This window comes from Eriocheir sinensis, chromosome 60, assembly GCF_024679095.1.
Source record: "Eriocheir sinensis breed Jianghai 21 chromosome 60, ASM2467909v1, whole genome shotgun sequence".
NCBI classification, from domain to species: Eukaryota; Metazoa; Arthropoda; class Malacostraca; order Decapoda; family Varunidae; genus Eriocheir; species Eriocheir sinensis.
In genome coordinates, this window is record NC_066568.1 from 9,344,969 (window position 1) to 9,371,711 (window position 26,743).

General features: G+C 45.1%; 1 protein-coding gene across 1 annotated transcript in view; it reads left to right on the forward strand.

Moving 5' to 3' along the window:
• Positions 1-13,346, forward strand: part of LOC126985886 (uncharacterized) — a 130,442-nt gene extending 117,096 nt beyond the window's left edge. The window contains exons 6-9 of the mRNA XM_050841398.1: positions 685-820; positions 5,880-6,013; positions 8,492-8,717; positions 11,517-13,346. Coding sequence (XP_050697355.1) covers positions 685-820; positions 5,880-6,013; positions 8,492-8,717; positions 11,517-11,605 — 585 coding nt within the window. The 3' untranslated portion in view covers positions 11,606-13,346. The remainder of the gene's footprint in view (positions 1-684; positions 821-5,879; positions 6,014-8,491; positions 8,718-11,516) is intronic.
• Positions 13,347-26,743: the final 13,397 nt, after the last annotated feature.

The following is a 26,743-nucleotide window of genomic DNA, read 5'->3' on the forward strand; positions in this document are numbered from 1 at the left end:
ATTTCTACTACTACTACTACTACTACTACTGCTACTACTACTACTTTAACCACTATTTTTACCACTACTACAGAAAATGAAGGGGCAAAAGGAACGAGGGAAGGTAGGAGAGGGAGGGGAGGATAATGAAGCTAAAGGAAGAGAAAAGGAAAGGAAAGGAAGGAATGGAATGGAATGAAAGGGAAGGGAAGGAAGGGATGGGAAGGAAAGGGAAGGTAGGCAAAGGGAAGGGTAGGGATGGGAAGGAAAGGGAAGGGAGGCAAAGGGAAGGGTAGGGATGGGAAGGAAAGGGAAGGGAGGCAAAGGGAAGGGTAGGGATGGGAAGGAAAGGGAAGGTAGGCAAAGGAAAGGGTAGAGATGGGAAGGAAAGGGAAGGGAGGCAAAGGGAAAGGTAGGGATGGGAAGGAAAGAGAAGGGAAAGGAAAGGAAGGAAAATAAAGGGTAGGAATGGGAGGGAAGGGAAGGGAGGGAAGGAAAAGAAAGGGAAGGAAGGGGAAGAAACGTCTACTGCCACTACTACTACTACTTCTACTACTACTACTACTACTACTACTACTACTACTACTACTACTACTACTACTACTACTACTACTACTACTACTACTACTACTACTACTACTACTACTACTACTACTACTACTACTACTACTACTACTATTACTATCACTACCACCATCACCACAGGAGGCGCGCAGTGACCACCAGCGCGTGATGCTCCGCGAGGTGACCCTGGAGGCGGACGGGCGGTACAAGTGCGAGGTGCTGACGGAGGCGCCGCACTTCAGGACGCTGGTCAAGAGTGCGGCCATGCGGGTTGTGGGTGAGTCATCATTTCGTTACTACACCAGAACAACTAACGAACCTACACCATACAACTGTACACTCCTATCTAGGGCTGGTATTGCCTTTAAAATGATGATATAAGAAGAAAAAAATGTCTTATGATACAGACCTCTAGGGCTGGTATTACAAGACTTGGGGTGTAAGGGGTGGGGAGAGATGGAGGCTTAGTAATATTGTAAGGGAGAAGGTTAGGGGTAAGGAGGGGAGATTGAGTTCTGGCGTGGGGTAAGGGCATTACATGGAGGGGTAGGGAGGTGAGTGGGGGGAGAAGGGAAGGGGGAGACAAGGCTGAAGGGTTGAGGAATTTGAAGGGAGGAGAGCGAGGGGGAAGGGTGAGGAAGAGGAAGGGGAGAAAGGGAAGGGGTGAGAGAGAGAGAGTTGAGGAATGAAAGGGAAGGAAGTAAGGAAGGGGAGGGGAAGGGTGAGGAAGAGGAAGGGAAGGAGGGGAAGGAGTGAGAGAGTTGAGGAATGAGAGGGAAGGAAGGGGGAGGAAGAGGAAGGGGAGAGGAAGGATTAGGGAATGAAAGGGAAGGAGGGGGGAAGGGGAGGGGGTGGAGGAAAGGAGGGGGAAGGTTGTGGAGGTTAGGTGGAGTGATCTGTGTGTGTGTGTGTGTGTGTGTGTGTGTGTGTGTACGATATATTTCATTACATTAACGCTCATGGAAGGGCTCACGAAAATGGAGTCTTCTCACGGAATCCATTTTTGTGAGTAATAATTATTAATATTCTTACGTTCTCCACTTCGTTTAATCCTCTCCCTCTCCTGAACCTCCCAATCCTTCTTCCACTAACTATGAGACTGCTAAGATTTGTTCCATTCCTTCACTCCCACGTAATAACCGAATTCAATCCTTCTCCTTGAACCTAAATTAGTCTACCCTGAACCTATTAGCCTGATGCCTCTTCTAATCCTGAAATTCCCAATCCTTTTTTTGATACACGATAATGCTGCTATGGTAGTTCCAGTCCTTCACAAGCTTTTATATTCCGAATTCAATCCTTCTCCTTCTTGAACCTAAATTAATCTGCCCTGAACCCATTAGCCTGATGCTTCTTCTAATCCTGAAATTCCCAATCCTTTTTTTGATATACGATAATGCTGCTAAAGTAGTTCCAGTCCTTCACAAGCTTTTATATTCCGAATTCAATCCTTCTCCTTCTTGAACCTAAATCAGTCTACCCAGAACCTATTTGCTTGTGGTTCTTTTAATCCTCTCCATTTCCTACACTCTCTAATCCTTCTTACACTGATCCAAGGCTGTCTATGTTGTTCCAGTCCTCCTTCACCCATATATACCGAATTCAATCCTTTTTCTCCTTCTTGAACCTAAATTAACAAACCTGAACCTATTTGCTTGCGGTTCTTCTAATCCTTTCCATTTCGCACACTTCCTAATCCTTCTTACACTGATCCAAGGCTGTCTATGTTGTTCCAGTCCTCCTTCACCTATATATACCGAATTCAATCCTTTTTCTCCTTCTTGAACCTAAATTAACAAACATAAGAACATAAGAACATAAGAACGCAGGAGTCTGCAAGAGGCCGGTAGGCCTGTACGAGGCAGCTCCTTTGACCCTAAGCTCCAGTGTATCTAACCCCACCTAATATCGCTGTCCATGAATTTATCTAGTCTATTTTTGAATGTGACAATTGTATTGGCACTCACCACATGACTGCTAAGCCTATTCCACTCATCCACCACCCTATTAGTAAACCAATTTTTGCCTATGTCCCTGTTGAATCTGAATTTATCCAGTTTAAACCCGTTACTTCGTGTCCTACCCGGTTCTCTTACCAACAAAACCTTATGAATGTCTCCCTTATTAAAGCCCTTCATCCATTTATAAACCTCGATCATGTCTCCACGCACCCTTCGCCTTTCTAGAGAATGCAAGTTTAACTGTTTGAGTCTTTCCTCGTATGGCAAGTTTCTCAACCCCTGAATCATCTTAGTCATCCTCCTCTGCACCGATTCTAACATTTTGATATCCATTCTATAGTAGGGTGACCAGAACTGAACCGCATAGTCAAGAAGAGGTCTAACTAATGCTAAATATAGTTTGAGGAAGACTTCGGGGCTTCTGTTGCTTACGCTCCTTGAAATAAATCCCAGTACCCTATTAGCTCGATTTCTAGCTTGAATGCATTGTGCCCTTGGACGGAGATCAGAGCTCACTAAGACCCCTAAATCCCTCTCGCACCCAAACCTGATGTACAGTTGTATGGTGTAGGTTCGTTAGTTGTTCCGGTGTTTATTGTTTATCGGGCACCTCCCTTAACCTCCCCCTCCGCCCTCCCAACCATTCCCTTCCTTCCCTCCCATACCTTTCTTACCCTACGCCCCTCCCTTTCATCCCACTCGCCCCCTCTCCCCATCCGTCCATCCTTTCCCTTCCACACCTATCACCCTCCCCTTCTCCCCCCACTCTTCCCATCCCTTCCCTCCCATACATTCCCTTATACCACTCTCTTCCTCCCCCTTCTACTCCCCCAACCCTCCCATTCCTTCCCTCTCTCTCTCCCTTCCCCCCATCTCTCCCAACTCATCCCTCCCATACCTATCTTTCTCCCCCCTTTCTCCCCCAACCCTCCCACTCCTTCCCTCTCTCTCTCCCCTCCCCTCCATCTCTCCCAACTCATCCCTCTCATACCTATCTTTCTCCTCCCCTTTCTCCCTCCAACACTCCCATCCCTTCCCTCCATTCCAATCTTTCCTTATCCCGCTTCTCGACCCCTCCCCTCTCTCCCATCCCCCCCTCGCCCCGTCTCTTCCCTCCCTCACCTTTCTTCCCTTCCCCTTCCCCTCCTCCCCCTCCCCCCCCCCTACCTGGCGGGCGTCACAACAGGTGTTCCCCGGGTTTAATCACACGCGCCTAATGAGCCACACTAATCATAATCCTTCATGCCTCAGTGACGCGACCCCCCCCCCCGCCCCCCTGACCCCTCAGCACCCCCTCTCCTCCCCCTCCTTCCCCCACCCTTCGTCTCCTCCGCCCCCTCATCCGCCGCCGCCGCCCTCGAAACAATCGGTCATTTTTACACATTAAAAATTCACAAACTTGCTGCCTCCAGGAAGGACCAAGGACGGAAGGGAGGAAGGGAGAGAGGGAGGAAAGGAGGGAGGGAAGGAGGAGAGGAAGAAAGGAAGGGCGTGAGTGAAAGGTGGCTGATCGTGTGGAGGAGGTAGAGGAGGAAGAGGAGGAGGAGGAGAACAACGAGGACGAGGAGGAGGAAGAGGAAATGGAGGATAAAAAGGGAACAAGGTGGAGGAGGAGGAAAGAAAGTAGGAACTGGAAGTGGATTTGGATAATGTGAAGGAGAAGGAACAGGAGATAGAAGAAACATAACACTTGGAAGAGCAGGCAGCAGAAAGTAGGAACTGGAAGTGGATTTGGATAATGTGAAGGAGAAGGAACAGGAGATAGAAGAAACATAACACTTGGAAGAGCAGGCAGCAGAAAGTAGGAAGTGGAAGTGGATTTGGATAATGTGAAGGAGAAGGAACAGGAGATAGAAGAAACATAACACTTGGAAGAGCAGGCAGCAGAAAGCCTATTGGCACACACCGAGACTGCCCGCTGTGGTTATTTCTTCTATTCGTTGACAGATCTCTCTTTTTGGCCACTCCTCTCTATTCAGGAACAGTTAGTAGCGGGCTTTTTTTTTTTCTTTTTTTTTTTTACGCCCTTGAATTCTCTCCTCTGCTGTAAAAAAAAGATTATACACGACAGATCAGACAGACAGACATGACGGATCAAACAGACACACATGACTGACTAGATACATACACAGAAGAAAGCCCCGTTGCGTCACTGCCCCCCAACATCAAAATTTAAAACACAGAATTGATTGGAGAGGCGCCTTGACGGTCCTCTCTTGAAGGCACTGAAGTCGAGGGCAGGAGTTGATGCAAACGAAAAGTGATGATGATGATGATGATGATGATATGAGGAGGAGGAGGAGGAGGAGAGAAGAAGAAAGAGAAATAGGAAAACAAGAACAGGAACAGAAAAACAAGAACAAGAAGATCAGGAACAAGAAGAATTGAAAGAAAGAAGAACAAGAACAAGAAGAATTAAAAGAAAGAAGAAGAAGAAGGAGAAGAAGAAGAAGAAGAAGAAGAAGTAGAAGAAGAACAAAAAGAATTAATAGAAAGAAGAAGACGATGAAAAAGAAGAAGACGAAAAGAAGAAGAAAAGAAGAAAAAGAACAGAAGTACAGGAAGAAAAATAAAAAACTCATAATATTCATAATAGTAACATCACCACCAACACCCCCAACAACCCCCCCGCCCCGGCCGCCTGACGATGATTAATGTCGGAGTTAAATTCCTTAATTACCGGACAGTGTGAGCGTTGAGGAGAGGCGGGAGGAAAGTATCGGCCATTAGGTGCGTTTTATAGTGGTGGTGATAATAATAATAATAATAATAATAATAATAATAATAATAATAATAATAATAATAGTAGTGATAATGATTTAATAGGAGCAGGTTCGCCTCCCGCCCGCCCCAACCGCTGCCAATTTTTCAGTCCCCGCCGAGTGGCCAAGACTACCCACGTGCTATCCTGAAGACCACCTATCATTTTTCCCTTTTTCTCCCTCTTTCTCTTCTTCCCTCTTCCTTTCTTCTTTCGCTCCCCTTTCGTATACTCTTTCCTCTTCACCTTTTTTCCTCTCTCCCTTCCATCTCTCTCCCTTTCCTCCTCTTCCTTTTTTATTCTTGTATTCTATCCCTTATATATTTTCCTTCTTATTGTCTTTCTCCTTTCCTTCACACCTCCCTCAGACTCACAAGTTCATCCCTCTCCGTCCTTCCTCCTCCTCTCCCCTTCCTCCTCTTCCTTTTTTATTCTTGCATTCTATCCCTTATATATTTTCCTTCTTATTATCTTTCTCCTTTCCTTCACACCTCCCTCAGACTCACAAGTTCATCTCTCTCCGTCCTTCCTCCTCCTCTCTTCCTATAAACACTTCTTACCTCGTCTTGTTTCCCTCCGTCAGGCTCACACACTCCCCTCTCTCTCCCCGCCAGAGCTGCCCCACGGCGCGCCTCGGCTGGAGGGAGGCCAGGAAGAGTATCGCGTGGGCGAGGGCGTGAACCTTACCTGCACCATGCCCAGCTCCGTGCCGCTCGCCACGCTCACCTGGTTCATCAACGGCCAGGAGGTAAGGTCAGGTTAGGTCAGGTGAGGTGAAGGTGTTAATAGGCAAAGGAGTACACTTGCTATCATATCTGCTCTTGTGCTAGATATGCTTCCTCGAGGTTGGGCGTTCTGTATCGTCTCCGCCAGTTCTTATCCCCCTCCCAGATGCTGTCCATATACAGGGGCCTTGTCCGCCTTCGTATGGAACATGCATCTCATGTGTGTGGGGCTCAGACATTGACAGTGTGTCGATGTGTGTCTCAGTGCTCGGTGTGATAGTGACGCGGGGGACCAAACGAATGTGATGACAGCGAAGTGCGTGACCGTGACGTGTGGTTAAAGGAACATGAGAAGAGTGTTGTGCATCACGGAGGAACGGAGGTCTGAAGGAATAAGTGAATATGATTGAAGTTAGTGTTTGAAGATAATTAGAAGGTTAGGTTTTAAGATTTTGAGTGATTGGAAATGTCATTCTTAACTCAACTCATCGATGCTGTAATATCTGTATTAATAAGAGAGAGAGAGAGAGAGAGAGAGAGAGAGAGAGAGATGACAGGGATGACAGGAGGGTGCTTCCTCTCTTCTCTTTCCTTTTTCTCTTTCTCTTAATCTTCTTTCAAACCTTTTAATCCCCCTCTTCCTTTTAAACATCTTCTAAACCTCTTATTCGCACTATCGGGGTCAAGGCTATTGATGTGTTTGAGATAACGGGTAAACGATAGTTAAGATTGTTTAGTAAATTAAAAATGGGTCAAAGTGCCTCTCTCGAGAAGGCGGGCGCGGCCGTGCTGACGCGGCCAGAGGGATCCATCATGGTGGACGCCATCACGGCGTCCTACCGGAGGTCCTGTTGCCTCAGGAGGCGGCGCCGCATCGCCGCCTTCACCTTCCCCCGCGGCGGGTGGTGGACGGAGAACGGGGTGGCGGCCTGCGAGGCCGAAGGGGGCCTGTGCGTGCCCCTGGCGGAGCTGCGGGCGAAGGACGACGCTTGGCCCAGGGGCGTCAAGGTGGAGGTCATCGCCGGCGGTAAGCGGCTCATCACCGGCGGCATGACGCTCGGCCGGTTGCTGGACAACGTGGAGTTCCTCCACTTCTCGTTGTTCTGCGACGCCGGCGTCGCGGGCGGCTTCACCAGCCTGCGGTGCAACGGGCGCCCGAGCTGGGGGCGTCACAGTGGGCCAAGCAGCCCGGGGCGTGCAGGCTGGGGCCACTTCGTCGGCAGTGTGGCCTTCATCAACCTGGGGGGTGCATGCTGGCGTATCGGCAGGGGCAGTCTGGACATCATCCGCAAGGGGGGTGCGGGCTGGGGCTGCCAAGGCACGGGGTGGCTGCCGATCAGGCCAGGGGCACGAAGCGGGTGCCGCCGCCTCCCAGCACGGGCGCCCGTTGCACCGCAGCTGGTGAAGCCGCCCGCGGCGCCGGCGTCGCAGAACAACGAGAAGTGGAGGATCTCTACGTTGTCCAGCAACCGGCCGAGCGTCATGCCGCCGGTGATGAGCCGCTTACCGCCGGCGATGACCTCCACCCTGACGCCCTTGGGCCAAGCGTCGTCCTTCGCCCGCAGCTCCGCCAGGGGCACGCACATGACCCCCTCGGCCTCGCAGGCCGCCATCCCGTTCTCCGTCCACCACCCGCCGCGGGGGAAGGTGAAGGCGGCGATGCGGCGCCGCCTCCTGAGGCAACAGGACCTCCGGTAGGACGCCGTGATGGCGTCCACCTTGATGGATCCCTCTGGCCGCGTCAGCACGGCCGCGCCCGCCTTCTCGAGAGAGGCACTTTGACCCATTTTTAATTTACTAAACAATCTTAACTAACGGATCAGAGAGAAGGGCGAGGAGAAAACAGGAAAGACGGAAAGGGGATGGGAGTGTACTGGGGAGTGTTGGGGAAGGGGGAGTAGGGAGGGAGAGGAAGGAAGGAGGGAAACACAGTGGGGAGTGTCTGGAGAGAGAGAGAGAGAGAGAGAGAGAGAGAGAGAGAGACGAAGAATATTACGTCGGTAGTGGCGTTTGTGATACAGGACCAAGAGCTGAATTACAGAGTGTGTGTGTGTGTTTGTGTGTGTGTGTGTGTGTGTGTGTGTGTGTGTGTGTGTGTGTGTGTGTGTGTGTGTGTGTGTGTGTGTGTGTGTGTGTGTGTGTGTGTGTGTGTGTGTGTCTATATATTTCTCTCTCATTCATTTTAATCTCTTATTATTATTATTATTATTATTATTATTATTATTATTATTATTATTATTATTATTATTATTATTATTATTATCATTATTATTATTATTATTATTCTTAAATTTTCTCCTCTTCCTTCTCCTCCATCTTCCTTCGTCTTTCTTCCCTCCTATTCCTTCTATCTTTTCTACTTTTCTTCCTTATGCTCTTTTCTCTCCTTCTCCTCTATGTATCTCTATCCTCCTCACTACTTATTCTTTCTGTCAATTCTTCTTCTTTCTCCCATTTCAGTTTCCTCCTCCTGCTTAGCTTCCCTTCGTTCCCCCACACAGGTCCCGCAAGACTACCTGAGCCAGTACCCGCCAGACGTCGATGTGCTGGGCCGGGGCGAGCCGCGTCTGGGCCTCTCCTTTCGACTGGAACGATGGCACGTGGAGGGGGGCCGCGTGGTGCTGCGCTGCGAGGGGCGCATCTCACGGGTGTACCAAGAGGAAGTGGTACACAGCGGCTCGGTAGTGCAGCCCCTGGTACCGGCACTGCTTGAGGATCAGCCCGTTGGTGAGTGTTGAATGGTGTGTGTGGGTGTGGGTGTGGGTGGGGGGGTGGGGGGTGGGGGGGAGGGGAGAATTGAGGACAGAAAATAGAGAAGGAGAAAAGAATGGACGGAGAGAAAAAAAGAAGAGAGTTTAGGACAAGAAGTAATAGAGACATAGAAAAGAGGAAAGGGAAAAGATGGGGAAGAGGAGGAGGAGGAGGAAGGAAAGTGAAGGGCTGGATAAGGGGGAGGTGTATGTGTGTGTGTGTGTGTGTGTGTGTGTGTGTGTGTGGGTATGGCTGTGGGTGTAAGGCTGTATGTGTGTAGGTGTGTGTATGTTTGTTAAATAGATAGATAGATAGAGATAGATAGATAGATTGATAGATAGATAGACAGGTAGACAGATAGATAGATAGGTCGGTAGAAATAGATAGGTAAATAGATAGATGGATAGATGGAACGAGAGAGAGAGAGAGAGAGAGAGAGAGAGAGAGAGAGAGAGAGAGAGAGAGAGAGAGAGAGAGAGAGAGAGAGAGAGAGAGAGAGAGAGAGAGAGAGAGAGAGGGGAGGAGGTTGAGGAATCCAGAATGGGTGTTGTTGTTGTTACTGTTATTGCTACTGCTTGTAATGAGTCTGGTGATATTAGTCAAAGTAACTTGCAACATCCCCTCGGCCAGCCTGCAACGCTCTCTTGACTCGCTGTCCTATGACTTCAATCCCTCATCGTCAACTTCTGATCCCAAAACTCGCCTCCTGATGATCTTTTTCCCTCACCTTCAACCTCTAATCCTAACATTCACCTTCTAACGACTTTTCTCCCGTCCCATTTCCCTCAGCCCAAAAAAATCACTGAGGCTCAAAAACGCCTGATAAATTCTTCCCGTCAATCGGCCAGACAACTTTCTTTTTTTCTTTTTTTCTTTTGGCATATTTGAGTAGCCTTGACGCCTTCACACCTTGGCCTGGTATGGATAAAGGAAGGTGATATATCGGAAAGAATAACTACACAAAATACAGTACAGATGTATATAGGACATCATTCAATCCTAACCTAATCTCCTCATGACCAAACTTTGCCTTCTGATGACATTTTTTTCCGAACCATCAATCTTTTATACCCAAAACTCACTTCCTAATGGGTTTTTTTTTCCCGTATCGTCTTCCTTTATAATCTCCAAGTTCACCTCCTGATGATCTTTATTCTCTGTACCATCGACTTTCAATCCTAAACTAACCTCCTGATGGCTTTTTTTTTTTCTTTTCTATCATCGACTTTCAATCCTAAACTAACCTCCTGATGACTTGTTTTCTTTCTATCATCGACTTTCAATCCTAAACTAACCTCCTGATGACTTGTTTTCTTTCTATCATCGACTTTCAATCCTAAACTAACCTCCTGATGATTTTTTTTCCTTTGGACACTAACCTTAAGCCTATAAAAAAAAAAACAGAAAGCCTCACGTCACAGGAGATTAGATCCGACCAAGAAGGCAACTCCCCTTTTCAGCGAGGCAAATGAAGCGAAACTTTCCGGGTTACTTTATAATGAGTCGGAAAAAAAGTTGTCGGCTGATTGAAGGCGGAAAAAATATACCTTGATTTAGTCATACGAGGCAAAGGTGTGAAAGCGTCAAGGCTGCTCAAATATGCCTAAAGGAAAAAAAAGAAAAGGAAGTTGTCTGGCTGATTGACGGGAAGAATTTATCAGACGTTTTCGAGCCTCGGTGATTTCTTTGGGCCGATGGAAATGGAACGGGAAAGAAGTAGTCAGGGGGTAAATGTTGGGGTTAGAGGTAGAAAGAGCGGGAAAAAAAGTCATTAGGAGGTGAATTTTGGGATCAGAAGTTGATGATGAGGGAAAAAAGTCATCGGGAGGTAAGATTCGGATGATGGTAGGGAAAAAAAAGTCATCTGGGGGTTAGGTTAAAATAAAAAGGTCGATGAAACTGAGAAAAAAAAGTCATTAAGAAAAGAATTTTGGATTGAAGGTTGATGACACAGGAAACAAATCATCAAGAGGTTAGTTTAGGTTGATGGTACGAGTAAAAAGTACGGTTTATAAATCAATGAAGTTCAATTAGACCGTTCACATGGTGCCCGCGCTGGTAGATACCGGTATGCCATGGATGCACCCGCCACATGAAGCGCTAAACCGTCTGGCGCCGAGCTTTCTACAATACAAGTCTGTGGAGCACTTCAGACGGACAGTTTTTCCCCCTTGCGGAAGTTATGGGTCATCTGTGGCAGAGGCAGGGTGATGTTGTCCCTTCTGACCCATGAGTGCGAGTCACCGTTTCTGTTCGTCCAGTGCACTGCTGCAGGCGAACCGTGGAGGAAACGTACCCTCATGTGAATATATACCTTCTATACAGCCTATCGCACGGCTACTCTGCTGCAAGGGAAGAAACGTTCCTGTGAAGCGAGCCTAAGAAGCGCTGCTCTATGGGGAGGCCTCGTGCACCCTGTATCGAGAGCCTGTGGGCCGCCCCTCGTGTGTTGAGTTCATAATGATATACGGGGAGGCTGCAGCGAGGCCTTCTCTCAGCTGCCACCCCTCCCCCCCATCTCAAGCTGCAATGTATCACTCCTCCGTGGGACATACTCTCTCTCTCTCTCTCTCTGTCTCTGTCTCTCTCTCTCTCTCTCTCTCTCTCTCTCTCTCTCTCTCTCTCTCTGCAAAAAGAAAATACTAAAAATAATAATAATGACTAAACAAATAAATAAATGAATAAATAAATAAATACACGAGATAACCCACAATAATTAAGTCACCCTCAAAATTACCGTCAGTTTAAGTCCATCTCCCGTTTTCTTCGCCACAGGTGTGTCTGGCGGGGGTCAGGGGACAGGTGGCGCTCCCTCGTCTTTGCTGCTGCTGGTGATGACGCTGATGGTGATGGTGAGGCCGTGATTGCACCCAGGCACCTAATCACAACATCAGGAAGTCACCAAAGATTCCTTACGAAGCCCCACGATGAATGGCCCGAGTCACCAACAAGCAATCATGTCACCAATACGCCGTCACTGCTAAGGTTTGCTGCCCCTGTCAAGTCACCATTTTGTCACCATTACGCTACACTGATTACGTCACTATAGCCCTATCACAAAGGGTCACTCATTGGTCTGCGTCACAATTCCGTCACCAAAACCATCACCAAGGTCTTCTGATTAGTCTGCGTCACCAAGGTCTCCGCTGATCGTTCTGCGTCACCATTCCGTCACCACAACTATCACCAAGGTCTTCTGAGTGATCTGGGTCACCATTCCGTCACCACAACCATCACCACGGTCTTCTGAGTGATCTGCTTCACCATCGTCGTCACTGTGTCACCAGGAAGGGTCGCCGCGCAGGTCAAGTCATCCTCGTGTCACCTGTACCGTCTCGTCTCCTGGTGAGGTTATCCTGTTCACTCCACGACGGTCTGCTCTGGTTGCTGTCCGGGTCACCAGTACGTCACCATCGCCTGAAATTTTAATCGTCTATACTGCAGTGGCTGGTTTGTCTTTTATGCTCCGTTTTTCAAGGCGTGGTTAGTTGGTTTTGTTACTCTATTTAATCACTTTTTACGACTGAGTTTGTAATATGTCTACTTAACTGTGTGAAAATCCAACACTTCTAACTAACCTCGTCCCAAAAATGAAAGCAAAAAGCCAAACTAGCCACAGAACTGTTAATAAACACGAATACGACGTTTAACAAAGCTGGCACTGTAGTCACTGTAAAAGTTTGCTCCTGTGAACACGTTACCTTCACGTCACTGTACTCACGTCCGTGGCCACAAGTCTGCTGCCAAGGGTCAGATCTGCGGGTGTTGCTTCTTATGCAGTCTTTTCGTCTTCCCCAGTGACCTGGTGGGTAAATGGTTACCTGGAAAGACCTGGGGAAGGTAAACTGGGCTCCCTGGGGACACCTGGAAAAAGTGAACTTGGCTACCTGAGTATACCTGGGACAGGTGGAACTGGGGTACCTGGGGAAACCTGGGGAAGGTGAACTGCGGCGGAGACACGGGAAAAGTGAGCTCTGAGCAGGGTCGTGTAATTTGGCCCACTTCATCAAAGGCGCCATGTTGTTACCAAGAGAGCCACGCGAAATTCAAATTGATGCTGATATAATGGCGCTTTTCGTGCTCTGGGTAACTGTTCGAGATCCTGACAATACAAAAAACACACGCGAAAACAATATTACACCAAATCGGTTTGAATTTCGCACGGCTCTTTTGGTAACTGTGATGATTGGCCAGCGATGAAGGTAGCCACACTCTCCTATTATGTGCCTCTCGTGTAGGCCAGGACCACCGCTCTGCAGCCCCAGGCCTCGCGCTCCTCTGACACTCGCGATGACTCCTCATTACCATCAGCCTTGCGCTCCGCCCCTCGGCTCCTCGGCCGCGGCACAGCCTGACTCGACACTGGACTTTTGCAATGTTGTTTATTGTCATCCTTTTCTACGCCAGCTGGACGTTACTGTTAGGCGTCTGTGGATGGTCAACTCGGGGAGAGCGCTATATTTTTATTTTATTTTTTATCTACAAGAACGGAAGCAGATCAAAGGTGATGTAACAGAGAAACAAAGAACCCCGTAAGTGCTGCTCCTGTAACAGAAAATAGAACTGAGTGGCCAGAGGGAAGGGTCAATTTAGGCAGAGAGAGAGAGAGAGAGAGAGAGAGAGAGAGAGAGAGAGAGATGATAATGATGATGATGAAACTAATGAGAAGTATGTTTGCGTTAAACTATTTTCATAAAGCAAAAAATAATAACAATAGTAATAAATATAATAATGATAGTAAAGATAATCATGAAAATAAGAGGAAGACCTAAATTAATATTATATAAAATGAAGTTTTAGAGAATGGATTACGCATGAGAAATTGTGTCGAGTCAAGTCTCTCTCTCTCTCTCTCTCTCTCTCTCTCTCTCTCTCTCTCGCCGTGAACTTGGTATCTTGTTTACATGCACACGATCAGGGTTGACACTTTGCGATGAGGTGCTATTGGCAACACTGCTGGCCATGTGTGTGTGTGTGTGTGTGTGTGTGTGTGTGTGTGTGTGTGTGTGTGTGTGTTCTATATTAAGCTTCTCGCCCCTTAACTCCCTGGGCCAAACACAGCTTAAGCCCGCGTTGAAACCTTCCAATCTATTCGTCGATCTATCTCCAGCGGTCACACACATTACTCTTCGGCACATCGCCACCGCCAGCAGGGAGTCTTACGCTAGATTTGCAACTTTAGGCTTTCAAAACCATGCCCCGGACGCATCCCAGTGTAGTTATTTTTACTATCATCATTATCATTATTATTATTTTTTTATTATCATTATCATCATTATAGGAGACGAGTCAGGTAGAGAGGGAGGGATATGTACACTCTAACCCGCCCTTTAAGCAGCCCCCAACATCTGAGACGCGGAGAAGGAGAAAATGAAAGTGAAAGCGGTGAGAGGGAAGGAGGAGGACAAGCGAATTTAGATTATAGATAAAGAAGGACAGAGGAGAAAGGTAATAAATATCTTAGAATACACAACAGAGAAACAAACAAAGAAAATCCAATGTACGGCTGTCAAGTCAGGGCCCAGCGTGGTGCTTTATAGTGTCCAGGTTCCACAGACTCAAACATTTCGGGGCTCAAACATTCATATTTGATAAGGCTTTGGTCACAAACAAGAGACGAGAAAGGAATCTCTCTCTCTCTCTCTCTCTCTCTCTCTCTCTCTCTCTCTCTCTCTCTCTCTCTCTCTCTCTCTCTCTCTCTCTCTCTCTCTCTCTCTCTCTCTCTCTCTCTCTCTCTCTCTCTCTCTCTCTCTCTCTCTGCACCCTTGTGAGTCTGCTTGAAGAAAAATGAAGTTAGATGGCGGGTATAGAAGACTTTCCTTCATGTTCAGGCCAAGACGACTTTGATTATTGGAATGAACTCCTGATGGATGTGTGTATTGGACTCTACTGACGAGGTTGCGTTGTCATGCCGTGTTTTCTGAGCTCATGAATTTCTCGCTTAATGATTAAAAAGCCGCGAACATAATGATAATTAGAATATAAAAAGGAAGTGCAAGAATACGAGGAAAATAGATAAAAAAGAGCAGGAAAAATAACAAGAGCAGGAAGAGAAGAAAAATATATGAAAACGTTACACAAAGAAGAATAAGAAAAAAGAAAACACGACAAAGGAAGAAGAAGAATAAAAAAATAGGAAAAAAGGCGGAGAATGGAAAATATATTGAAAAGAAAAACACAGAGATAAGAGGAAAATAGGAAAAAAGCAAAGAAAAAAGAATAAAAAGAGAAAAAAGACTAAACTAAGAATAAAAGAAAATAGAAAAAAAGGACAAAGAAAATATATGAACATGTATGAAGACAGAAGGAGAAGAATGTTAAGATAGTAAAAAAACAGAAAAGGAAAAATAGGGAGAGAAAAAAAAAGAAAAAAAGAAGAGGAAAATGACAGTAAGATGAGTGTGAAAAGAAAATTTAAAAAGGCAAAACTGAAAAAGTGTAAATAAGACAAAGAAAGGAGAATAAGAAAATATGAAAACAAAATAATATATAGAACAATAAGATATGAATGCATGACAATTTTGGAAAGAAGCAAAAATATGTAATCGAAACGGAAAAGCGGAATAAGAAAAGAATGGAAACAAAACAGAGGAAGAGAGAGAACATGAACTGGAGATACAGAGCGAAGAATAAGAGATATGAAAACCTGACCAAGAAAGAGGAAGAGGAAAAGAGCAAACGAGACAAAGAAAAAAACAAGACAGCAAGAAAAATGAGACAAACGGGAAAGCGGAATAAGAAAAGAATGGAAACAAAACAGAGGAAGAGAGAGAGAACATGAACAGGAGATACAGAACGAAGAAGAAGAGATATGAAAACCTGACCAAGAAAGAGGAAGAGGAAAAGAGCAAACGAGACAGAGAAAGAAAAAACAAGACACAAAACAAGACATCAAGAGAAATGAGACAAACTGGAAAAAAAATCTGAAACGAAGAGAGAAAAAAATAACAATACGATTAAAAATGATAATTAAGGGATGAAACAATAAAAATAGAATAACCAAACAATAATGATTAAGTTGATAAACAGACAAAAGCAGTAAGTGAAAATCATGTTCAAGGATATAAACACAATAAAAAAACAGTATAACAAAATAGGAAAATATTGATAGTTGATAAATAAAGAAAATGAAGAAGCGATAATAATGTTCAGTAAAGAATAATTAAAACAACAAAGCCTTCATGTAATTTAAAACTTGAAAACAATAATAAAATAATGAACACAGAAGCAAATAGAACTAATAAATTAATGATAAATGTAATGAATAGTGAAGACCAGAAGGTAAAAATAAAGTTCTGTGAATAATCGTCTAAAACAACTAAACCTTCACATAATTCAAAACGTGACAACACTTTATCAGTTCATCACGGGCCGGTCGCCGACGATGAAGCCGCCGCGTTCAGGTGTCAGCTTGAAGAGTGAGCAGTGTGTCGGCGACGCTGGTGAGGCGGAGAGAGGGCGTGACAGCTGACTACACACGCTCAAAAAGAAGAAAGAAACGCCAATAGCTTGTACGAAGAATCTGACGCGCGTACGTCGATACCCCCGCCGCCGAAGTACGAGAAGGGGACGACAGAAGGAAAAATCACAGGTCTAAATCGTTGTATTACTGTACCCGAGTGATCGTGTCTGTATGGCGGACTTTTATACAGACAAAGAAAATAAAGGACAGGAATGAAGGAGCTATAAATGTATTACTAACGCGATAACAGAAGGAAAGAAAAAGACAAGAAAATGGGGATAACAAAGAAATAACTAAGCGATAATCACACATACACTCACCACAAAGACAGTAAGCCTGATTGCTCGCGTTTGCATGGCGGACTCTTATAGCAGACACTGGAAAGAAAAGATCAGGAATGAGGGAAATACTAACAAAACAGAAAGGAAGGTGGCTGAGTGGTCAGTGTGTGGGCATGGAATCCTGGAAGACCCGGGTTCGAGTCCCGCCCGCCGCTGCAAGCTAACAACTTTCAGTCCTTACCGAATGTCCTAAAACTACCCACATGCTGTCCTATTGACTACCTGTCGACTTGGACTCCAGCAAAACACTCTTAAAGAGGATCAAGTGCAGCTACAGGGGGCAGCATGAGCCAAGCAAGAATGGCGCCTCTATAAAAAAAACTTGCCCACGCCACTAACGGGACTGGGGCCAAACAACGAGCCCCATCACGAAAGGGTACCGGAGCTATGGGCCGAACGTGAAGAAAAAAAAACTTTGAGGTGAGAAACAAGTACAAATAGACATATCCTGCCTTAGCCACGCCGCTGCAAGGAGTGGAAAGTGAAAATAAGTAACAGGCAGTAACAAAGAAAATAAAGAAAACATGCCACCCTTTCTCTATACCGCCGAAGAGAGTACATGGAAAGAACGGAAATAAAGAGAAGGAAGTAACGAAGTAAAACCGATATTTCCTCAAAACTTCGCCGCCAGAGAGAGTAAAGGGAAACAATAGAAACAGAATGAAATGAAGAAATAAAGTAAAGCATACGTATAACTTTAAAACTTCGCCGGTAAAGAGATTGGAGATGGAAAAAATGTAGACAGAAACGAAGATGAAATGTTAGATGGCGTGTGCAGAAGACTCTCCTTCATTTTTAGGCCAAAACGACTTTGATTATTGGAATGAACTGCTGATGGATGTGTCGTGGATAATATATAGGACTGCTGACGAGGTTGCGTTGTCATGCCGTGTTTTCTGAGATACGAGATATTTCCCTAAAACTTCGCCGTCAGAGGAAGTGGAGAATTTTGAGAAAATACCAAACAAGGAGCACTCACCAAGACAACACTAAAAGAATAGGATAAAAGAGGAGTAAAAAAACGCGCATGAATAGGAGGAGGAGTGAGTACGGAGGAAGTACTGAATAAGGAGTAGAGAGAAGGGAGGACGATATGGACGAAGGATTAAGTTCAGTGGAATAGGAAAGTGATGAGTGAGGACAATAGAGGAGTAAATAGTATCAGTTAAATAATGAGTGAGGAGAATAGAGATGTAAGTAGTATCAATTAACGGGGAGCATACGCCAGGGGACACGTCGCTGCACTCACTCTCCCCCCCCCCCACCCAGGAAGGTCCCCCCGAACAAGCCCTATCCATTTAAAGTCCCTCCCGGCAGGATCGATCAGGTTGCCCCATCCATGAGTTACGTGGGCGTCCCTTTGGCCTCCTCCACTCTGGGTTGTCTCGTACAGAAACAACCATGTGAGGAGGATTGACGTCCGGGGGGCTCGCCACGTGCCCATACAGCCATTCAGCATAGACATAGGCAAGAATTGGTTCACAAATAGAGTGGTGGATGAATGGAATAGGCTTGACAGTCATGTTGTGGGTGCCAATACCATAGATACATTCAAGAAGGGGTTGGATAAATTCATGGATAGTGAGGTAAGGTGGGGTCAGGATAACAGGAGCTGCCTTGTATAGACCAACCGACCTCTTGCAGACTCCTTACGTTCTTATGTTCTTATGTTCACGAACCAAACTGGTAACAGGCCTCGATTCAGTTTCACGGAGTAGTCGCTGGTTGAACACGGTCATTCCAGCGGTACCCCGTGACCTTCGAAGGCACTTGGTCCATGCCTCACAGCCATAGGGAAAGACGGAGCACAAACAGCAGCAAATACAACAATAAAAGAACAACAACAAGGGCAGCAAGAGGCGCGTGAAGGGGACGGAGGAGTGAGAACAAATCGGGGGCGAGGCGAGACAAAGGAGAGGTTAGGGCGGGTCTTTTTGCCTCGCCTGGCTCCCTCGTATCGGTGATTGCAGAGCGTGGCGCCGCCTCATTGGCCACACACACACACACACACACACACACACGCCAGTAATCACGCACAGGCAACACAAGGAAGCACTCGAAACAACGAAAAACTCAACACTCAGGGCAGCGGAGAGGCGTTATGAGGCTAATTTTTCAAGACGTCAATCTGAAGTCCTAGCGCGGGACGGCTTGGAGGGCGGTACTTGAACAGACCTTTTGGTAATACGTTTATGGCATCGATTATACTGACAAATAGATATGATTGGAGGAATTTAGCTCTGAATTAAGTTGTCTTTGTGCCGAGAACTAGACGGGGTGAATACAAATTATTTTAATTATTGGTTCATAGCGGAGGCCTGTCTTCAAATCCAGCCCCTGTTGGTGTAGATAGACTGAAAAATATGTAAGACTGGAAGAATTCAGCGCTGGATTAAGCTACGTTTGAGCCGGGAACTTTGAAAAGCGAATATTATAAATTAATAGTTATTGGTTCATAGCGGAGGCCTGTCTTCATATCCAGCCCCCGTTGGAGCAGATAAGACTGAGAAATAGGTAAGATTCGAAGAATTCAGCGCTGGTTTAAGCTGTGTTGGAGCCTGGAGCCTAAGGAGATCTGGTTCAAATAGACATGGTTAAGCTTATACATGGAGGGAATAACTGTCATGTAGTGGTTGTGAACTGTTGAACTACGCTCCAAGTGCTTCATGACACAGCGAAGCGTCGCCCTCAAGATCCGAGTTTGAGAGAGTTTCGGAAAAGTTTTGGAAGCGCTTCAGTGTCCGTTTCGCTGCAAGTCACTACGCAACAAGTGACGAATTTGCGTCATGTGACCCTCGGCCACGGGGCCTAGTCATGCCACAGCACTCTGGGCTTGTACCATTTACAACTACGCTACCTGTCAAACTAAATTTGGGCCCATGGTACGGAACCCTGAGGCGGCGGTGCTCGAATAAAACAGGAAAAGGTAAAGTTTGGGGCACACGCTATAGCTACGCGTGGCCCGAATAGGCCTAATAGCAACACTTTATCAGCGTAGGCTTGGCTGACTTCTAGAGACTGGAAGAATTCAGTGCTGGTGTAAGTTGAGCCGCGACGGGGACTTGAAGGGGTGAAAAGCATAACTGATCGTCATGACTGCGTCAGCGCGGGCCTCAGGGAACGTGCAAGGCCCGGGGCAGCGGCTTCGTGCTTCCTGAAAACAGTTGAATCTACCCATGCGCAAAAATTCTCCTGAAAGTTTTAAGTAACACAAAAATGTCTAGGAATTCGAAAAAAAAATGATGGTAAGAGAGTGAGGGGGCTTGAGGGTAAGAAGAAACTGCTCAAATAAGCCGATATGAAGCGCTTCGAATCCTTGCGCGGATCGAGCTTAGCGTATCGAGTCACATAATAAGCACAGATCACTCAGTGTCTTTCCCGGCAAAAATTCCCGCGGCCATAGTGAGCTGTCGCCAGGGTTGAGGTGTGCGTCAGTGTGTGTGTGTGTGTGTGTGTGTGTGTGTGTGTGTGTCGCGAAACTACAGTCGGTGTTGTCAGACGCTTCCGCCCCTCACATCAGCTATTTCCAAAGGCCGAAAAGGGAAGTAATCTCGTTCTAGTGAGTGTTTCTGTAGGTTCATGGCACAGGAAAGGGTCAAACTATTACCAGGGTCATGAAACTACCTTGCAAATGCACAAAACTCCTACGAAAGCCTTGTTCAATGTGTGTGACTAGGCGCCAAAGTGTTTAAGAATATGGCACGAACTTACAAACCGCCGCTTTGACCCCTTGGTGACCTGTATTGACCCACACCACCATCAACTAGACCCCGTAAGCAGAGGTGAGTGAGTGAGGGAGTGATGAAGGAGAGAATGAAGGAGGGAGAGAGGGAGTGAGGAGGGCGGGATGGAGTGAAGGTTGAGTTGAACATTTTGCTTCCGATCATCTCGCCGATATTGTAAGCGTCTGGATGTTGTTTCCGTTTTGCCTCACACACGCACACACACACACACACACACGACTCTCCCCTCCCCCACTCAGAGACAGGGCGTGTCCCCATTACATGGAATAACTAGAAAGAAAAGTAATTACCTTGGTGCATTGGATAACTGAGCATGACCATTTAAGTGGAACGACTGTGTACGCTGAGCCTGAGGTGTTCCCCATGCTCTCGTTTACCCGAAGATCGCCTCCTCGTCTCTGGATGCTCTCGCGGCTCTGGAACGTGTGTGCATGGACGATAAACTTAAGAAACACATGGTTATAAACAGACTTAAAACCCGTATTCCCAAGCGTCGCGGTGTCTCAGTTCGCCTGCTCGGAAAGCCTCTCGTAGAAGTTGCTGAGATTTCCATGGACAGTTTTGTGACCCTAGTAATAGTTTTACACAACTTCTGCATCTTGAAAGGGAAAAATACACATGGAAATCCGGTTGACCTTCTCTGTGGTCTTGGGAAATAGTCGTAATGGGAAACCGATACGTTTGAGAACATGAACCTTAAGACGAAGGAATGAACCCTAACTTTGTATTACCATGTGCGTTCCGTGTAACTTCATGAACGAGAACAAGACGTGTACATAGAGAATCCTTAACTGTAGCCTGTATATACCAGTAGTGGACGAGTCTATGATACGGTGAAGTCTGCTCGAATCGCTTCCATCGGTGTGTTATAACGAAGCCCTGTACATAGCGTAACGTTTAAGCCTAGCCGTGTGTATATACCTTAGCAGTGACTGAGTACATGGTTAAGTAAGGCTGTGTATATAGTAATCCTGAATCGCTGGTGTGTGGTGAAGTCTGCATCGTGTGTGTATATATTATCGTATGCTCCTGTGTTATGACGAAGCCCTGTACATAGAGTAAGTTATAAGCGTAGCCGTGTATATAGTAGACGTGTCTTGTGTATATACGTAGCGTGTAAGGTAGTGAAGCAGGTGTGTTGTTACGTATACCTGTGTGTTGAGTGATTACCGGTGTTCGTAGGTGACATCGAAGCCCATGTGTATAGGTCTTCAGCCTGCTCGGGTCTTGGGGCAACGAGACGGGACAAGATTTAAGACTTTTTTGCAGGAAAGGAGGCAACTCAAGCTAAGCAAAAAAAAAAAAATTGCTAGGGCCTGCTCCATTTACAGAAAAAGAAAATTAAGAAGTAGACTATGTTAATTTGAGGCGCCGATCCAGTAAAAGAAAAAGAAAGATAGAAAATAGACTACGCTAATTTGAAAGGTAAAACGGAAAAAGTCACATTTAATACAGGTGGAGAGATCGATTTGAGAGGTATAGCAAGAGGAAAGTCGGAGTGGATAGGAGCAGTGATTTGCGGCCTTTTATTTCATTGTTTTCTTTTTTTCCCTTGATCTGTTTACTGTAAAAAAAAAGGCAGATGGAGAAATCGATTTGAAAGGTATTATAAAAAAAAAATGTCAGAGTGGATAGCGACAAGGTGGAGAACTTAAACTAACCATTACCAAAACAGGATGGAAAACACAAAATAATAGACCATGTTGATTTGAAAGAGAAAACAAAAATTCAGAGTGGATAGCGACGGGTGCAGAAATTAAACTAACCATTACCAATTCAGGATGGAAAACACACACACAAACAAACAAAAAAAAATGGACTGTTGAAAGAAAAAACAATGTCAGAGTGAGTAGTGACGGGTTGAGATATCAATATGAACCTTTGCCGAAATAGGATGGAGAACACTAACATTAGACAGATATCAAGGTGTAAAAAGGATCGTTAGAGAACTAGGTGGAGAAGTAAAATTCGAACCTTTGCCGGAGCAGGATGTACATGAACATCAGACAGAGAACCAGATAGAAAAGTAAAATTACAACCTTTACTGCGGCAGGATGGAGTACACTAACAACAGATAGAGAACTAAATGATAAGTAATATTAGAACCTTTACTAGGGCAAGATGGAGCACACCAACATCGGACAGAGATAAAGGACGCGTGGAAAGCCTTACCTGACTATCATCGCGTAGCAGCGTCAAGACCCGGGCAGGCTGGCACACCCTCACACGGGGCCCTGGGTGAGGGAATCCTTGTGTGTCACGTGTGTATATGAGTGGATTTCAAGCAATAAGTAGGTAGCCGTGTTTTGTATCGTGTGACCGCCATGATGGGATGGAGGGCGTGGTTAGGTTAGGCTCCGTGTGATTGTGTGTTTGTTTTGTGTGTGTGTGTGTGTGTGTGTGTGTGTGTGTGTGTGTGTGTGTGTGCTTTGGGCTTCCATCGTTGAATTTATTTGTAATTGTAGACGTGTGTGTGTGTGTGTGTGTGTGTGTGTGTGTGTGTGTGTGTGTGTGTGTGTTTAGGGGAAACGTGTATGAGAGAGAGAGAGAGAGAGAGAGAGAGAGAGAGAGAGAGAGAGAGAGAGAGCAATACAGCCGAGCCTAACCACCACACTCCCCTAACTAACATACAGACAGACAGTCGTGTACATAACAAACACTATCTAGAGAGTAGCGCTAAAAAGATAAAAATGATCTCTGGAGCTGACGCGAGATTCACCTCACCCTGCAGCCGCTTCTTAAACATGCTTGACTACTGTAGATACATTTATGGATTTATTTTTTCATTATACAAATTCTGCGACAATCTTCATTCTATATATAAATGATTCAGTGATATTTTGCGTCAGTTCAAGAAGTGTGTGTGTGTGTGTGTGTGTGTGTGTGTGTGTGTGTGTGTGTGTTCTGTAGACTGTCCAAGTGTAATAAAAGTGTATCAGTCACTCGACACTTTCGTTTCTTGACCTTAAAAAAAAAAAACCTTCTGTACCATAAAGCTTTCCTTCTCTACCCTAAAAACTTGCCTTCTGTACCCTAAAGTTTCCCTTCCGTACCAAAAAACTTCCCTTTTGTACCTAAAAACTTCCCTTCTGTACCTAAAAACTTCCCTTCTGTACCTAAAAACTTCCCTTCTGTACCCTAAAAACTTCCCTTCTGTACCCTTAAGCTTCCCTTTCTACCTTAAAATCTTCTCTTTCTACCTTAAAAACTTCCCTTTCAACCTTAAAAACTTTCCTTTCTACCCCCAAAACTTCCCTTCTTTACCCTAAAAACTTACCTTTCTACCTCCAAACTTCCATTCTTTACCCTAAAACTTACCTTTCTACCTTAAAAACTTCACTTCCATACCCTAAAATCTTACCTCTCTACCACGCCAAACCGATACACGAAACTAACAGAAATACGACCAAACCGACACACGAAACTAACAGAAATACGACCAAACCGACACACGAAACTAACAGAAATACGACCAAACCGACACACGAAACTAACAGAAATACGACCAAACCGACACACGAAACTAACAGAAATACGACCAAACCGAGACACGAAACTAACAGAAATACGACCAAACCGAGACACGAAACTAACAGAAATACGACCAAACCGAGACACGAAACTAACAGAAATACAACCAAACCGACACTCGAAACTAACAGAAATACGACCAAACCGAGACACGAAACTAACAGAAATACGACCAAACCGAGACACGAAACTAACAGAAATACGACCAAACCGAGACACGAAACTAACAGAAATACGACCAAACCGAGACACGAAACTAACAGAAATACGACCTAACCGAGACACGAAACTAACAGAAATACGACCTAACCGAGACACGAAACAAGAACAAGCAAAGGAAAAAGGTAAAGAAATAATCGGCTTTCCGTATTCCTTCACGTTACATAGAGGGTGCAAATAATAAAATAAAATAAATAAAAATGAGATAAATTAAAACTGTAATGAAAGAAAATATATGAATTAGTCGGCTCGTTATATTCCTTCGCGTAAAAAAGGCAGAACACTTCCTTCTTTACTTTTATTTTTAGTTTTACTGAGGAACTAGGAATTGGGAATGGTGGTGATGAGGAACTGGGAACCGGGAATGGTGGTGATGATAATGATATGAATGCAATAATTGACAATGCTAATAATTAATAGGAATAAGAACAAGTACGATAATAAGTAGAATTAAAAGTTGAAGAGGAAATAAGAGAGAATGTAAAAGAAGAAGAAGATGGAAGAAGAAAAAGAAAAGAAAGAAAATAGAAGAAAAAAAGGAGAAAAAAAGAAGATGAAGGAAGAAGAAGAAGAAGAAGAAGAAAATTGGTAGAAAACATCTGCCTAATTTTACTTTTTAATTACTTATATTTATTATTTTCTATATATACTCGTTACGAAACAAAAATTTAGATGCTGTAGGAAATTCCCCCTCATACCTCTCTCTCTCTCTCTCTCTCTCTCTCTCTCTCTCTCTCTCTCTCTCTCTCTCTCTCTCTCTCTCTCTCTCTCTCTCTCTCTCTCTCTCTCTCTCACAAAAATGGTCTCGTCACTTGATGCGCCATTGTTTGTCGCTTGCCTTTTTCTCTCCATCCCTCCCTCCTTCCCTCCCTCTCTCCCTCCTTCTCTTCGGCAGTAAGCAGGAGGGAGGGAAGGAGGGGGAGGTGGAGGAAAAGGCGAGAGAGCAAGATCAGGGGCAACAATGGGTCTATCTTTTAGCCTTATTAAACTGTCAGGCTGATACGTGAGGGAAGAGGAGGTGGAGGAGGAGGAGGAGGAGGAGGATGGTGGAAGTGGTAGTGGAGGTAGAGGAGTAAAAAGTGAAAAGAATTGTTTGAAAGAAAATAGAAAAGAAGGAAAATTAAAAAACAATGAGGAAGAGAAGGAGGAGGAAGAGGAAGGAAGAGAATGAAGGAGGAAATGGAAGGATGAGGAAGATGAAATAATTGAGAGGAGAGGTTTAATGGAAGAAGAAGAAGAGAATGGAAAATTAAAACAAGACGGAAGATAATAATAAGTAAAGGGAAAGAGAAGGAGAAGAAAGGGAGGGAGGAAGGAAACAAGGAAACAAGGAAGCAAGGAAGGAAGGAGGAAAAGCAGGAGCAGGAACGAATAAGAAAAGCAGGAAGAAGAGGAAGAAAGTAGATGATGATGATGATGATGTTGATAAAGAAAAGTAAGAAAAAAATGGAAAAAATGGAAGAATAACAGGAAAAAACTAAAGGCAAGAAGAGGAATAGGAAGCAAAAAGACGAAGGAGAAAGAGGAAGAGGAAGAGGAAGAAAATAAAAGAGGAGGAGGAATAAAGAAGATGAAAAATCCGAGAAAAAGGTTAAATGAAGAGGAGGAAGAATAAGAGAAATAAAATGAAATGAGACGTACAGAGAGAGAGAGATGGAAGAGAAATGGAAAAGAAAGAAAAGATAATAGAGAAAAAGAAAAGGAACAGGAAGTAGAAATGAAGGGTAGAATATAAGTTTTCTAAGATCTCTCTCTCTCTCTCTCTCTCTCTCTCTCTCTCTCTCTCTCTCTCTCTCTCTCTCTCTCTCTCTCTCTCTCTCTCTCTCTCTCTCTCTCTCTCTCTCTCTCTCTCTCTCTCTCTCTCTCTCTTCCCAACTTACACTGAAAACCTCTACTGGCCATACATGAAGAATTGGATCATGGGGTCACCGCCAGCAGTGACCTGAAACATGCAAAGCACTGTAAAAAAGCATATAACAAATGTTCCGGTTCAGAGCAGGAACTTCGAATGTAAGGCGCTGGAGGTAATGACTGTTTTATCTCTGTATAACTCGATGATAAGACCTCACCTCGAGTATGCAGAGCCCTTCTTGGCCCTTTATTTCAGGAAGGACATCAAATTATTAGAGAGAGTTCAACCACGCTTTACGAATGTTTCTACCCTTAAGGGTTCAGTTGTATGAAGAACATTTCAAGGGAGTCGATACCTTTACTCTGGAAAAGAAACACTTATGAAGAGATATGTTTAAGTCCTTCAGATACCTCAAGAAGTTCAGTAACGTTTACTACTCCAAGGTTTTTGAGTTGCAAACCAACTTAAGAACTAGAAACAACGATCTACCTACTCAAGCGAAGCGATGTAATATAGACATTGGCAGGAGTTTTTTAGAGCAAGTCATCCGACATTGGAACAACCTCCCTGCAGAAGTAGTAAGTAGCAGACCGTTACCCCGCTGCAAAAGGAGTAAACTGAACACAGGAATCGAGGTGCAGGCACCAGTGACTGCCGCATAGATTATATCTCGTAATGAACCAATAGGTTTTCTGTTCCCTGCCATTCCATGTTTGCATGTTTCCTCATTCTTTTCCTCTACCTTTTCCTTTTCCTCCTCCTCCTCCACATCTCATTCTTCCCTCCTTTCTTCCTCTATTCTTCTCCTCCTCAACATTTTTCTTTCCTGTTCAGCCTCCTCCTCCTCCTCCTCC